A 15,920-nucleotide genomic window follows, 5' to 3' on the forward strand; every position below is an offset into this window, starting at 1 on the left:
TCTGTGTATTTTAGACAGGCATAATGTTTCACAGTTGTTTGAGTACAGCTGTGTATGTAGTTTCTACATTTTAATGAAAGGCTTGCCTTTTTCGGTTATCAACCCATAGCATTATGAATAATCATGCCTGTTGAATATAAAACCTGAGTTTATTTGGAATGAAAGCCAACTCTGGGCAATATGTTTGGATCTGAACAACTAAATCAGTCAATTTCAGTGGTGTCAAAAAATGGAGAGCTACCACTGATCATTCCTTGTGGAAGCAAACACCTTGTTTATAAACATATTAATCTGAAACACCAGAGCATTCAATAGATTATGAGAAAGGGTTTGGTTCATCACATACCACCATGGCTAACACTGTAATATGTAGGAGCAACACTTCTTGAAAAATACTGTAAAAACATACCCAGTATTTGTGATTTGCAGAGGCTGTCATGCACATATCAGTTGCACATCTTCAAGCTAGAATTGCCACCTTTGGTCGGGCAAACTAAAGGACAGGTTGGTAGGGTGGGGGGAAGTTGAGGGGCTAAAAATTACTTTCCCTGGTGCAGAAATGACTTCAAAGCAATCCATTACAATGTCACACAGGGTTTACATTATTCAATGAAAACAACAACAAAAGCACTGTGATTTACAACTGTAAGAAAAATATGCAGCTCTGCCTGTTCAACAACTCTCTTTTCCAATCCCTCCTTGCTCTCGATCAGTTGGGCGGACCAGGTCTGCTCAAACCTCCGTCTCCAATCCACCTGCTCTGCCCATGTAAAACCTCTTTTCCCCAGCTCTCCAGCAGGGCTGTGCAAACCCCCTCACTTGCTCTCCGAGTCTGACCCACCCCTTTGCCTGTGCAATAACTCTCTCTCTTCTGCACCGGACCAGCCCCCTGCAAACCCCCCTCACTCACTCTCCAACCCACCTGCTACCCCCCCTCATGGAAAACCCGAGACTCCACCATAGAAGGCCCATGCTACATCGCTCTCCACAACCCACCCTTTGCCCATGCAAAAACTTTCTCAAACTCCTCCTCCCGGCCCCACCTCACCCTCTGCCTGTGTTCTGCGATAACTCCTGCTCTCACTCTAGGCTCTCCTCATGAACCCACCGTCTGCCCACAGAAACTCCCGCTCAGGCTTTCGCTCTCCTCCTCCCAACAGACCCACCTTCTGCCCACACAGTTTGAGGAGGAGGAAGAGCTTAAATAAAATGTGTCCCTTTTGAAGTCCAAACAGGACAGGGGACACTTTTCTCCAAAAATGGTGGACATATTTTTCTAAGTACTGGTGGCAGCCATACCCTCAGCTTATCCCCCTCAGAGAGCCAGTAGTATCTTTATCTCACCATGGAAGTAACTTGAAGCCGATCTATTTGTGTTTCACTGTAGAATAAGTGTGTTTAGGATTGCAGTCTAAGGAACTGAATTTTGCTGTTACAGAAAATCACTTGGATTCTATTCTTAAATTTCTCAATTTTTTTAACCACAGCTCTCAAAATAAGATCTAATGTGATCATGCCTATAAGTGGCCACTCAGATCTGAAGCAAATCCTATTGATAGAAGGCATAATTATTGTGTTTGTGTGTGTTAGTGTTACTGTAAATTAAGTATTGTGTATTTAAAAAGACAAAAACACCCAGAAAGTAAGGAATTGGGTCTCTGATTGTTGATCAGCTTATATGTTTCCAACACCAGAGAAGATGTGATCATTCTGTATTTTCAAATTTAAAAAATATGTTTATTCATAGAGACATCCTCCTAGGTTTGATGTAATAGAATTACTGTCATCTCATAAATGAGGACATGTTGTGTCATTTTAATCAGATCACAACTGGTTAAAATTCTTAAATCTAGATTTAAAGTGCAAAAGCTGTTTTTGTAATCTGGTTCACTTGGAACCATTCTGAAAATTATAGTTTCTATTTAATATAGCTTGCTTTGTTTTGCTCCTTTTTCCCTTTAAAGGCAATATGGAAAATTAGAAACATATTAATATCTGAATCTCAAGGTCCCTCAGAACTGCATCTAAACAAAAATGTAGCAGGAAACATGTTGATACAAGTTTTTATTGGTATAACCACTCTAGCTTTAAATATAATCTATATTACTATTCAAATAGTTATTGCTTAGAAGTTTCCTTATTCGCCTTTTACAGTTTCCTAGTCCCTTTGTTCCCTGTCCCATGCCAACATTTCCCACCATCTAACACTGAGTTCTAACACTGGCTCTTAACACTAAGAACCAGTGTGGTGTAGTAGTTAAGAGCGATAGACCCGTAATCTGGTGAACCGGGTTCGCTTCCCCGCTCCTCCACATGCAGCTGCTGGGTGACCTTGGACCAGTCACACTTCTTTGAAGTCTCTCAGCCCCACTCACCTCACAGAGTGTTTGTTGTGGGGGAGGAAGGGAAAGGAGAATGTTAGCCGCTTTGAGACTCCCTAGGGTAGTGATAAAGCGGGATAGCAAATCCAAACTCTTCTACTCTTCTTCTTCTGCTAAGAAGTCTTGTTATTGATGTATCTTTCATCAGTAGGCTGTATCCAGTACTACTGCCCTGCTTCTACAACAGACCTCAAAATCTAGTCCAGAGAGTTGGAGGACCCTCTGCAGCAAATTTGGGGGCAGAGAGGAAGGAGAAGTAGGATACAACTGAATGCCCACCATTTTTGCCCACATGCCAGGGAGACACTGTCCCTCTTAATTCTTCTTGATCTCTTGGTGGGTTTGATACAATTGACAGTGGTATTCTTCTGGACCAGCTGTCCAAGTAGGATGGGCAGTACTGCTTTGTGGTGGTTCTATTCCTACCTGGATTGCTTGGTGCTCATGGGTGATGTTTGGCTCCAGAGAATCTTCACTGTGAGGTGTTGCAGGGTTCAGATTTATCCCCCATACTGCTCTAATATCTACATGAAACTGATGAATGGCATCATCAAGAGTTTTGGGGCATGCTGTCACATTATGCTGATGATATGCAGCTCTGTTTTTTTTACACCTGCAGGTTCAACAATACCTGTGCTAACTCACTGTCTGGCCTCAGTAATGAGAGCCAATAAAGTGAAGCTGAATACAGATAAGACTGAGGCACTCTTATTCCTATATTTTGTTTTAGTAGTTCTACTCTTACATTGTAAGTCAGTTTGAGGCAGTTTTGTGTCGATGATAGAGAGAGAGAGGGGGGGGGGGTATTTGAATCCCTGCTAAATTTGCCTGTTTGCCCTCTGATGAAGAAATGACCAGTCCATAATTTTAATGGTAGGTTTATTGTAGCTGTAGTCATTTCTTCGTCAGAGGGCAAATGGGCAAATTTAGCAGGGGATCAAATACTTTTCCCCTCACTGTAGATAGATATAGATGATAGATAGATATAGATAGATAGATAGATAGATAGATAGATGATATAGATAGATGATAGAGATGACCAGCCTAAACCTGAGGGTCCCTTGGGTTATTTAGTGATATATAAAATAACTGAATTGTGGGCATTGCGATGGGCAGATGCTTATGGTGCAGTGGACAAATTCATGATGTAATTGCTATGAAGCCTTTCTCCAAATGTGATATATGAAGCTCTTTTCTAAAAAGGATGCCTTGCAGGTGATGAGCAATGTGTTAAATCAAATATGTCAGAATGATTTCTAGAAGAGACTTTAGTATGCTGGGGCACTACTCATCATGCCCTCACTGATTGTGTTAGGTCAGCAAGATCAGGAATCTGCAAACTAGTAGGTTTTAAAAGCCTGTTACTGGATGGATTGTGAGACGCTGAATCTCAGTGGTGTCATGTCACAGAAAATCATTTTAGCATTTAGAATGGTGGGAGAGAATATTACAAAGTATAATATATATTTAAATGCACTAGTATGACAGTCTGGGTAACTAACGAATTCACTATTTATTCCTTTGTCAAGTTGTGCACATTCTCCATGCCTTTAACCGAAAGCCAGAGTCTAGACACATTCTCCATTCAGTGCACATAAAACCTAACATATGCAGTGCACTCAGAGAATGGTATGAGGGTATCCTGTTCATGCATATGCTACCTGGGAGATCATTGGAGAACACAGCTCAATGAAACATTCCTCATGCTATTAATGTTTAGCATTGTGTTGTAAACTTCTCTGAGGTCCTGAAAAAAAAACAAACTAATATATGTACTATTCTATTATAATTTTGTTAAAGGCTGGGCTTTCTTGGTTCTGGACCTAATTGCAAGTGCAGATCTACAAACATAAGAGGTTTTTTCCTTACATTTCTATTTGTATTTGCATATTCACAATGCTGGTTGATGAACTTGTGGAGTTTGAAATTATTAAAACTAATGATGACATTTTTTAAAAGTCACCAAATCTACAGTGATGCTGGTCAAACAAGTGTTCTAAATACAGAATTCTCTAGAGACGCTCTGAAAGCTCTACCTGGATTTTACTTTACTCTTCCTTTAAGACAATTTCCATTGTGCATACAGTTCCTGCTTAACTGTACCACAGACAGAGCCATTGTTTACCCTCATCTTAATGCAAATAGTTCTGTTAACTATTCTAAAATACAGGATGTTCTCCGGGGATAATGACAATGTCTATGTTTGGATTTAATGACACAACCAAGGTCACATGAATGTCCTCGGGACAATGTGTTTCTTGCAGGGTAGTTATAAAGTGAAAATGCAGAACTAGCGCAGTATTTAAAAATTCACATTATTCCAGGGTGCATTAGAGATTAAATGGAAATTGACATTTGAAGCAGCAAACGGCGGCTGGTCGGGAGGCATTAGTAGATGAAGATACAAGGCCACAACTTTATAAAAGTGAGATGAGCAACGTGACTGCCTGAACACCTTATCTGGCTCAGTAGGGTGAAGGTGGGGCACCTGGCCTACAGACTCTGCTAACTCACTTGCACAGGTCAACCCTGATAATTTTGTTTCATTAGCTAACCTCAAATTCTAGTTTTAAGTGTAGGGGGAAACACACACTGTACCATCCGTAATTTTATTAACCCCCATGGTGTCCTTTCTCCAGCTGCTTCCCCTCCTCACTAAACCAAAAAGCCTCAGCCTTTATTCATAGGGATGATACTCTGGACCCCAGTAATTTTGGTTGCCCTTCTCAGAACATTTTTCAAACTCTACAATATATTTTTTTCAGTGTGGCAAGCAGCACTGTTTATCATATTTCAAGTTTGCATAAGGGTGTTGTGATACTGGAAGTTTTAACTTTCAGTCCATCATACTGACATTCCTAGCATGGGATTTGCCTTTTCGTAGCTTCTGCGCACACAGGCTGAATTCAGACAACTTTTTATTCCATTCCTCTAATATTTCTTTACCAATTTATTGGCTAGAGCAACCATGGGCTAATCCACACTTTCTAGACACAGGTCAGAGCGGTTTTCCATTCACTCTGCCACTTTCCTCTGGAAAACCTGCTGTTTACCACCGAAGTGGAACAAATGTCCATTCACAGAAAACCCAGCTGACATTTTTTCTGATTCAGCAGTAAACAGCTGGTTTTCCATGGGGAATGTGGACGAGCCCTTAGTGTTGTGTCCCAATGTCCGGAGGATTGCATGAATGACACCCACCACATTCTCTTTTTGTTGTTGTTATTGTTTACATTTTCGTAGGAGAGAGAGTGCAAGACAAGACATGCAAGATAGACAAAGGAACATAGCAGAGAGAAGCGAAAGGGAAGGATAGGGGGAAAATGAATATACATCTCAAAAGTGAACTAGTGAGCCCAATGTTAAGAATCCCTTCAATAAGGCTAGAAGCCTATCCATCAGATTTTCAGGTGGAAGATAGCAGGATTCAGTTCCCTTTCTTCAAAGCAGCTGATCAGTTAGCTTTTTATAAGTGATCCTTGTGTGTGGCCCAGGTTAACGTTCTGGGACACCTTTTGATTGGGGCCATGATCTTCTCTGATCCGAGGAATTCAAATAACTTTTATTTCTTTTTCTCTCAGCAGCAGCAACAGAAGAACCAGAGGTAATTCCTGACCCAGCTAAGCAGACGGATCGTGTTGTGAAAATAGCAGGGATAAGTGCAGGAATTCTGGTCTTCATTCTCCTCCTCCTCCTTGTCATATTAATTGTCAAAAAAAGGTAGGTATCGTAAATTTGCCATTTTCTTTTCATTCTGTGTTGTCAAGTAATCTAAAAGAATTTTTTTCACAGGACATTTCATGAAAGCCTTTGTCAGGGACTACATTCTTATTCTGAAACTAAGACATATTGCAGAGCAAGGAACTAGTATTTTAAAGTGAAAAGCAAACTTTCTGAAAAGTCCAAGGCTATTAAATGTATACAGACAATGGCATGTACAAAACATCGATGTAATTGAAATAATTGTTTCTTATTTACCTGCTATCCTATTTCATAAGGTTTAAGGCAATATTGGTCTTTGGATTGGCGCTAACGAGTCTGCTGTATCTAGCCAGATTGTCTTAGAAAAGATTCTATGAATTATGTCACCTTCATCACCACCTTTGAAAATATTAGAAGGCAATAGTTAAAATCACATTACATCACCATATTTTTTACATTGAGTTATAAGTACACAAACCTTCAAGTGCAGAAGTGTATTGGCAGGAGTCTGAACAAAAACACTTTTTTTTCTTAGTAATCTCCAAAGGCATGAGAAAAAAATCAATAGCGCCATCTTCTGGAATAATAAAGAACTCAGGCAAAAAGGAATGATTGTAAAACTTTGCAGGGAATGGCTTATATGTTTCTTTTTAAATAACATCGAACTTTAAAATGAAATATGATTAACTTTGTTAATCTGGCATAAACCTGCATCATCCTCATCAATGGACTGTTAAGGTGCTAATAAGAAATGACCTCATCCCTCTTTTCCTGCATTTTTTCTTCCTTTCAATCCCTTTTGGATGCACAAACCTCAACATTTCAGAGATACGAAACTGCTTCTACTGAGTCACTTTCCATCTCGCCCCAGCCCTGATCGCTCTGAGAGGACACAGGTCTTCAAGGTCTCAGACAGATTTCATTCCCACCCAACCTGCAGTTCCTTAACTTAGAGATGCTGGAAAATGAACCTGTGCTTTAGCACTAACTATAGGCTGCTTTGGTTCAAAAATTTTGTGCATTGCGAAGAGTTTTCTCTTTTTCACAATTAAAAAACTCAGCAAAGTACAATTTTTTTGGAAGTACTTAGAACAAGGATAAATTTGTTTCTTGTCATGTTGAAATGAAATAATTTTTCTATCCATTTTTACCAAGTAGAAGAAAAAAAATAGAATTGTACCTGAAAGTCATATGTGTCTAAATGGTTTCCATTAGATTTTTTTTTTTAATTTTTTGCCTTTTTACAATTACCCCCTGGAGATATATAACATGGAGAAGAAACGTCTGCATTAGAAACCTTAGGTATGCTTATAGTGTTCTGTGTTAGTTAGATACATATGTGATTTTCCCAACAGTGCTTTCACTTTTTTTTCCCCTGTTGTGTACCTCTGTGCTTAAGAATAAACATAATACTGTAGGGCAATTCATATTAAAGTGGCAAAAAGCCCGACGTTATTAGGCATCCATGCAAACTAAGGTGCTGATTTTTAAAGTCCCAATCTCTGCTGAATCTAAAAATAAGTTATTGTTAGGGTTGCAAAGATATTTCAGTAGGGAATGTCCTTAGAATGTAATTTAGCATACAACTTCCCTTCAGGATTTGATGCTTACCTACTACCTCATCATATTAGGGGCAGGTATCTCATTATCATTTGTATGCATAGTAATATCTAATAGGCTATTCCTACACCCACAGCAATTTCAGCATCTTCATATTGGACCTCTCTCGCCCTTCCCATGCTTCCCCATACTCTGGAAGTGCACACTGAAAGGGTTGTTATTTATATGACATAAACATTAGGAGAGAGCAAAACATGGGGCACATGGACCCAGATTTACATTTTAAAAAACTGTGATCCTATGCACATTTGGACGGCAGTGTGACTTGTTTCCAAGTAGACATGCACAGTATTGCAGTGTAAGTGACCCATGGATTTATGTTATAATCTCAAGTTTCTTTAAACAAAATACATTTTTAGATCTTATAGTTTTAAAAATAGGCCTATATGCATGGGCCCAGTTGCTGGCACATAAGATGGAGGGATGTGTTACACAGGGCATTAAAAGGAATCAGGCTCACAGCTTTCCCTAGTAGGCATGGCATAGGAACTTCCCAAAGACTGGCTTGGGGGTTGATTGCAGAGTTCTTCGGGGCACTTCTGTTTGCCCAGCCTGTTCTACAGGTCTCATGCCAGAATTCTCTGGTTGAATTTCAGTAGCTATCCATTTCAATGCATTTGTTTTGTGTTTCAAGTGGGAAGAAACCTCAAAACTGTTATGGAATGCCATGTGTTGAAATCACAGTCTGTCAGCAACTGTAATTTCAAATCCCATTTTTTCCAGGGTGGGTGTCCTCATACACACACGTGCAAACACGTATTTCCACATCTGAGGATAACTGTTGACAACACTATCAAAACTGTAGTTTCATCACCTGCTCAAGTTCACAGAAGTGAATTTAGATCTATTGAACCTGATTTTTATGACATTTTCATACATATGTGCCACAATGCCTAAGTGTTTACCCAACTTGTTCATGCTGCAACATGAACAAGTTGGGGACACCTTGCAATGTAGGGACTTTCTGATAAACTCTGTTAATTTAGATAGAAATGTCATGGCTATAAATCCTCCCGGGACACTGATTTAATTGGGTAGTCTTCCTGTTTGCCTGCAATTGATCCCTGGTCATTGAAGAGAGTGTTTCATACATATCCTGCATCTATGGGTTCACGGAAGTGAATTTAAATATATCTGATATTGAATATACAGCTGTATTCTATAGGTTTTAAACTAAGATTCTTTCATTTGTTGGTAAGTTAGCATCATCAATTTAAACCCATTTCAAAAAATAAAATAAAAAGGCCACCCAAACCTGAAACTGGTACATGATGTAAGTGATACCTGGTATTACAGCTGCAGCTGGTACATAACATGCTAACATCCTATCCTATTCCATATTCAACATAGGCAAGAAATTAACTCAGTCATTGAGACTTCATTTATTGGACATTTTTCAATATGACAACTTAATCAGGTGTCTCCTCTAATACTTAATGTCATTCGTTCCCTTTCTTCTTGTTTCCCGCAATAGAAGTGGGCAATATTACATGTGAGCTTTGGGCAAGCGTCATTGAGGGCATTTCCTTAATCTTTGTTAATGCAGTACATTCCGAAGAGCCTAATGCAACTATATTGAAATATATTAGAGCTGGCTTAAAGGGACATTCACATGGCTATTTTTTGGCATGGTGTTTGGACATTAAAATGGTCTAGCACATCTTAAAGTTAGGCTCGTACATTATGCTTGCCAAATGAAATCCCCTTGGCTCTGGATGTTGGGAACTTCCCCATCAATACATACACACACACACACACACACACAGAGAGAGAGAGAGAGAGAGAGCTGCAGAAAGTATATTCAGACTCACAGTAAAGAGGATTCACAGCCTAGTCTACTGTTCGTCTGAGCTTTTTGCCTTGATTGTTGGTAATTTCCCACTAATCTTCCTCCTTCCCAACTCAAGGGGTAAACTGAGTTGCAAAGGAGATAGAATAAGCGCAGAAAAAGCAAGTTCCAAATTTTTCTGCATGTTTGAGAGCAAAATTCTCAGCAGGCAGAGCTAGGTTGATCTCATGTGCTAAACATAATAGGTATCTTGACTCAGAGGCTTATAACCAGCCCAGACCCATGCCCCACCGAAAGCAGAGGGGGGAACCCATGGTATTCCAGATGTGGCTCAATAACTCCCATTATACTTGACCACTGACCATGCTGGCTGGGGCTGATGGCCACAGGGTTCCTCACATCTGACAAAAGCCTCTGCTATAAGTGTGGTATACCATTTGTCTGAATTGTGTGGAAACCTAACTGCCCACTGTGAATAAGCCTTTATGACTTATTCAATCAAGATTTGTAAGCTTTTCTAGAATAGTAATATTGAGCCCAGTCCATTTGAGTTACCAACATATGCACCCTTTCTCATCTTGTGGTAGTTTTAGCCCATCAGTCCCCTTAATTATGTGAAACTATTGTCATTCCCATTGACAAAACTGGAATTCCCTGAAGCCCTTTATGTTAACAAGGTTTCTAAAGTAATCTATCCTCCTGCCTTCTTTTTTTACTAAATGATTTTTTTCCTAGTATACACCACCACACTGCAAACACAATAGCATTAGACTGAATATGCTTTAAGTTTTAATCTTAAGCGCTTGTATACTACTAGGTGCTATAAATATAACCATTCTGTACATACATATTAGTGATTCCATCATGTGGTATCCCTTTTGATACTTGGACGTTATTAACACTTTTAGGAAGATCAGAAAACATACCTGCTAATTTCACATTGGTTTAATTACTCTTATGCATTGAAACAGATTTCCAAATTTGATTTATTGGGGGGAAATCTGAGTGGTAAGCAGTTTTGTATGATTTCATGAATCAGAAGTGTCTTATGCTTTGCCTGATCATTTTGTACAAACTGATTTGAAGCTGAAGTAGATGAAACTCTATTAGCTGTTATAGAGTTTTACAAAGTAATCAAACTGCATAAGAAAAGGGATACTGCATCTCTTAAATAGCAATTAACTTTTTTTTAACCATTGTTGAAATATTTCCAAATGTACCTCATTTCTTTCCATTTGTGTACTTCTTTTTTTAAGCTAAGCATGTGTGTATCAACATTTTCATTTTTAAGGGTTAGAAGCAGCAGAAGCTGTGTGTGTGTGTGTGTGTGTGTGTGTGTGTGTGTTCCTTAGTATACATGCACATCTACTGCAAAAATGACAGAATAGACCTATTATCTATATAGGATGTTCCCCCCAAAAAACCGCTTACACCTGTATACTTGTAAGCAGCCATCTTAGTTGTTTGTTAACACAGCTCTGCCAGTTTGTAACTGAAAGTTAGACAAAAAGGAAAGGGAACAATTGAGAGCACATGACCTGTACACACCTGTATGTCATGACATTTAGGTAGTTATCAGTCATCACATTTATGCTGAACTGCATGAAAATACATAACCCATTTAATTTCCTTTTTTCCCCTGCAATAAATGAAGTGTCAGCATGTCATTTTTCTCCAGCAATCTCTTTCTAATACCGAAATCATTTTTATATGCTAACGTATTTTTTTTAATTGCATGGCACCGTAAGGCTAATCAGTGCATGAGCAAGTTTGTAATGCTAACCAATAAAACATGATTTTTTTTAATAAAAAACGCACATTTCTCTGCTTTATTGAATGTGACCGAGTCACGCTTTTCATTCACCATTGCTTCTCTTTTTCCACTGTCTGTGATTTGCTTGCCAGGAGGAGCTACTATTCTTACTCCTACTACCTGTAAGTAGAAATGGGTGACTTACTTCTTTACGTGTTTGAAGATGCAGTATCCCTTTTCAAAAAAAACAAAACAAAAAGGGACAAAAAGTATTAATACTTTGCTACATTTTTCCATATAATTTTGATTTTCTTTTTTTTAGGAGCTAAACATTTTCTAAGGCTTTTCGCTTTTATTTTTAGAGGGATATTGTATTCTAAATGAATGTAGAAACATTATTTCTATATATCTATTTGTTTCTTTTGGTTTCACTACAATTTAATTTTCATTCTAAAATCAAGTTTGGGCTTCTTTCTAGGTTCATGTAATGTGATAGGTAGTTTTCTTCATCAAGCAGTGAACTGGACTCAGCTCTAATCTGAGGCAGAGTGAAGTCTTCCCACTTCAGGGGAAGAAATGACAGGGAATGTACACTGTTTCTCACAGCACCCACCACCCAGAAAGAAAGAAAAAAGTAGCTAGGCTAAACTTTAGGGTGGTGCTAGAGTGTGAGTCTGCTTCAAACTCCACTTCTGACACCATGTGTTGTGTCTGTAAATGACCACAAACACAAAGGGCTCTTGAGAAACCCAACCAGATCCATTTGTGCAGATCCCTTACACACAAAGGTGGCGTTCATGTGTTGGTGTTCTTTTACAAAATAAAAATGTGTAAAATGTGCAATGGTTGAAGGAAGCTGATGCAGTAATGGGGGTGGAACTAAAAGGGTTCCCCAGTGTACGTGATGCTGACCTACATGTGAGCAATGCATACACTTGTCAGGAGCCCCACATGAAGTAAAAGTGATGCACATTGTCCACCATCACCCAGCCAGATGAGGGCACAATGGCGGATGGGTGGGACAGCAGCTGGCCTCTTGTCAAGTAACAAAAAGACATGAGCCCTTCAAGGCTTCTGTTCATTTTGACTCTTCCACCAAAACCACCTAATTATCATTGAGAAAGTTCAAGAAGGCTTCTGGGCTCCTTCTCCTACCCTGCTCTTCTCCTCACAGTGGGGGAGAAGTGATCCAGCAGCTGTTTGAAAGTGATATTTCCTCTGAGCTTGCAGTGTTACGCTTTCTTTGAAGCGTTTAAGTGGTTGATCTGTCTTACTCTCGGGGAACAGACCTGTCAACAAGATCTATGCCTATCTTGTATGTTGCACATGGGATGCGTTAAATGGTAGCAACAGTCAGAATGGTTTGTAGAAGCATAGACAAAGTTTGAAGCAGCCTAATGCAGGGTTGAAAAAAGCTACTAATTCAAAACAAGCTGCCATATAATATATGTACAGGCCTGCCCTTCAGTAAATCTGAATCATGTATTAAATGGAGAGGGTTTTGAAATATCAATTTTAAAAAACCAAAAAACCCACTTGATTTTAAACAAAAGCTACCTAAGCTGCTGTAGCCTGACTTTGTTATCCTTGAGTTTACTATGACAAATTGCAATTCCCTTGTTAAATAACACGACAACCAGAAGTAATTACGCTATGCAATTTTCACAAAATAATAGAGTATCTCTACTCCCTCCCTTCTTACTTAGCCAACTGCATAGGCTGATGGAGGTGAACGCTGTGGTGGTTAACAATGTCTATCTACTCTCGGCAGCCCCCAATACAAATTGCTGATTGTTTCCAAAACAAGAGATTGCATGGCCTGAGCTAGAGTACCAAAGCTATAAGGAGCTGATGGCTGCTAGCAATAATAATAATAATAATAATAATAATAATAATAATAATAATTTTTATTTATACCTCGTCCTCCCCAGCCAAGTCCAGGCTCAGAGTGGCTTACAAGCAATAATAAAAACAAGTTGAATGATTACAACTTAAAAACAAAATTAAAATACAACATTAAAATATTGAAACATTAAAATATTAAATGTAGCCTCATCGCAGGAGGAGAAGGAAAAGAAAAAAAAGAAGGGGGGGATCAAATTGGCTCCAAGCCAAAGGCCAGGCGGAACAACTCTGTCTTACAGGTCCTGCGGAAAGAAATCAGATCCTGAAGGGCCCTGGTCTCATGAGGCAGAGCATTCCACCAGACCAGAGCCAGAGTTGAAAAGGCCCTGGCTCTGGTTGAAGCTAATCTAACTTCCAATACAGATGTGCCCACAAATTAAATTTTTGTACAAATCATTTGCACTGATTCGGAGCAATGATCACAAGCACATAACACTGCTGGGGATTTTGATACCAGTTAAGACTACGGATAGCCCAAACACAAGTTGTGGGACTGGCATAGGAAAGAGAGTTACTAAGAGAAAAGAGTGGTAGTGCTTTTAATGCATGCACCCAACAAAAATCATTTAATGGTGTATTTCATCTGCTCTACTTCCCAGTGCGGAGGAGTTGCGGTGGACCGTGTGGCCACCCACTCCGCACTGGAGGTGGGGGACCTTGTCCCCCGTTGCCTGGGGGATCCCGGCCACGTCAGAGCTCGGCCAGCCAACCCGCTGTCTGGGGGGGGGAGTGGCCGGGGCCTTTTAAATGGAGGAGCGAGCAAGAGGACTTCCTCTTTGCTCGCTTCCTCAATTTTGCCCAGTAACATAAACCTAATATTCATGTCCTTGTGTGAGTTATTTCCAACGAGGGGGTGGCTCCGGGGTCTCGACAAGCAACTGTTGCACTACCTGTTTGCTTGCTGCTGACACGCTTCGGAGCTCAGTGCATAGAAGTACTTAAGATGTCCTCTAAGTTTGGTATCTATAGATCACAGCACCACAGCCTTTTCATGGAAATTAACTTTTTCACGGTTACCTACTTAGCTACTTGCAAGGCTTTAAGTACTGTTGACTTTTTAGCTTGTCTTAACCAGAAACCTAGCTGCAGTCTTCACTATCTGAAAGACTATCCTGAAGGGTTTTTATGAAGTCTTATAAGAAGTGGTGCTTCAAAAATGGGTTTTGTGAAATGAAGAGATGGGACTGGTTATCCCCCCCCCCTTTCCTTCCCTCCTTCCTAAATGTGGCATTAAGGCTGGAAGACTGAGAGCTTTAGTATATAGGTGAGAAAAAGCCACCTGAACTATAAAAGCCTTGGATAGTATGATGGGATTAAAGATCAGCAATAACTCTCCTATATTTTTAGTTCTTGCTATCCCATTTTTACACATGTAAAAGTTCTTGACAGCTACAATTCTAAATATAGTCACTGGTAATTTTGAGGGGGGAGTGTATGCTGAGAACTCTGTGAACAGAGACTCGTGGAGGACCTGCAAATCCATGTATGAAACACAATCACAAAACTGAATTTATGCCACGTCTGCTGTAAATACCGTATTTTTCGCTCTATAAGACACACCAGACCACAAGACACACCTAGTTTTTGGAGGAGGAAAACAAGAAAAAAAATATTCTGAATCTCAGAAGCCAGAACAGCAAGAGGGATCCCTGTGCAGTGAAAGCAGCAATCCCTGTTGCTGTTCTGGCTTCTGGGATAGCTGCGCAGCCTGCATTCGCTCCATAAGACGCACACACATTTCCCCTTACTTTTTAGGACGGAAAAAGTGAGTCTTATAGAGCAAAAAATACGGTATATAATGAGATGATAGCTGAATATTGACAATTGCTTCACAATTGAAGGAACACCCACCACCACCATCTCATGTCTTTGTTCCCCCACTCTGGGACGAAGACACAATACTTTAAAAAGATTTAACTATGGGTGACTATTTATTAAACTTGTAGAGGTTTGCCCTGAGCATTTAATTTTTCACCACTCTTAACTATACTCGAATAGTGCAGGCTTCCAATTGTTAAAGGTAAAAACTAGGAAGGCACTCTGCCCAATTTGAGATAGGCAGTGAGGAGCTCCAAGTTAACTAAATGATGCGTGCTTTTGTTTGTTTGTTGTTCTTAAACAATATGCCAAGGAAACACCTGCCATTTACTTCCCACCCCTGCTGAACAGTCTTGGATAGTGTCATAACTCAAGGGCAACCCTCTTGCCAAAGCGCCTTAAACCAGGGAGCAGTAGCAGGATATTTGTTAGCAGCCCCTCACCATGAAAATGCACCAGGGTGCTCCTCCATTTACCACAAGAGGAAGCTTACTTGTGCATGGCACCCCTCATGCCACTTGCCAAGTAGAAAGTTTTGCAGGCCTTGTTCAACTCCCTCAAAAACAAATCACAATGCTGCCTTTAAAGACAAGCTTGCCGCCCCACCAGATTGGTCCAGCCAGCATCACACAGCTGGCGCAACCCCTTACCATGCTTCTTCATGGCATAGAAGTGAGGCAAACAGACCCCCATCCTGCTGCTGCAGGTTGGTAGTGCAGCTGTCTTGTTTACTGAGTGGATGTAGTGTAAATGTAGCCAAGGAACAGCTGTGTTGGGTTGACCCAGAGCAGTTCTCGACTTGCATATTTATTTAACAATTTTTGCTTTCTTGTTTATATATTCATCCAACTACTTTCCCCCCCAGAAGACTCAGAGCAGTTTCCCAACCAGGTACACAGCCAATTAGCGTCAATAATCTTACCACATAGGGCATTCCAGAAAAATTCACTGG

At 40.0% G+C, this 15,920-nt stretch overlaps 1 protein-coding gene across 20 annotated transcripts in view; it reads left to right on the plus strand.

Moving 5' to 3' along the window:
• The window catches only part of PTPRK (protein tyrosine phosphatase receptor type K), a 325,128-nt gene that overhangs the window by 272,599 nt on the left and 36,609 nt on the right, over window positions 1-15,920 (plus strand). For 11 of the 20 annotated variants that reach the window (XM_083434762.1, XM_083434765.1, XM_083434757.1 and 8 more), the window contains exon 14: window positions 5,963-6,101. In XM_083434762.1, the coding sequence (XP_083290888.1) occupies window positions 5,963-6,101 (139 nt within the window). Of the gene's footprint in view, window positions 1-5,962; window positions 6,102-7,343; window positions 7,386-11,397; window positions 11,428-15,920 lie in introns of all 20 variants that reach the window. The other 9 variants (XM_083434768.1, XM_083434774.1, XM_083434776.1 and 6 more) reach the window with 2 other exon arrangements.

The sequence above is a fragment of the Podarcis tiliguerta genome (assembly GCF_965153285.1).
Source record: "Podarcis tiliguerta genome assembly, chromosome: 3".
NCBI lineage: Eukaryota > Metazoa > Chordata > Lepidosauria > Squamata > Lacertidae > Podarcis > Podarcis tiliguerta.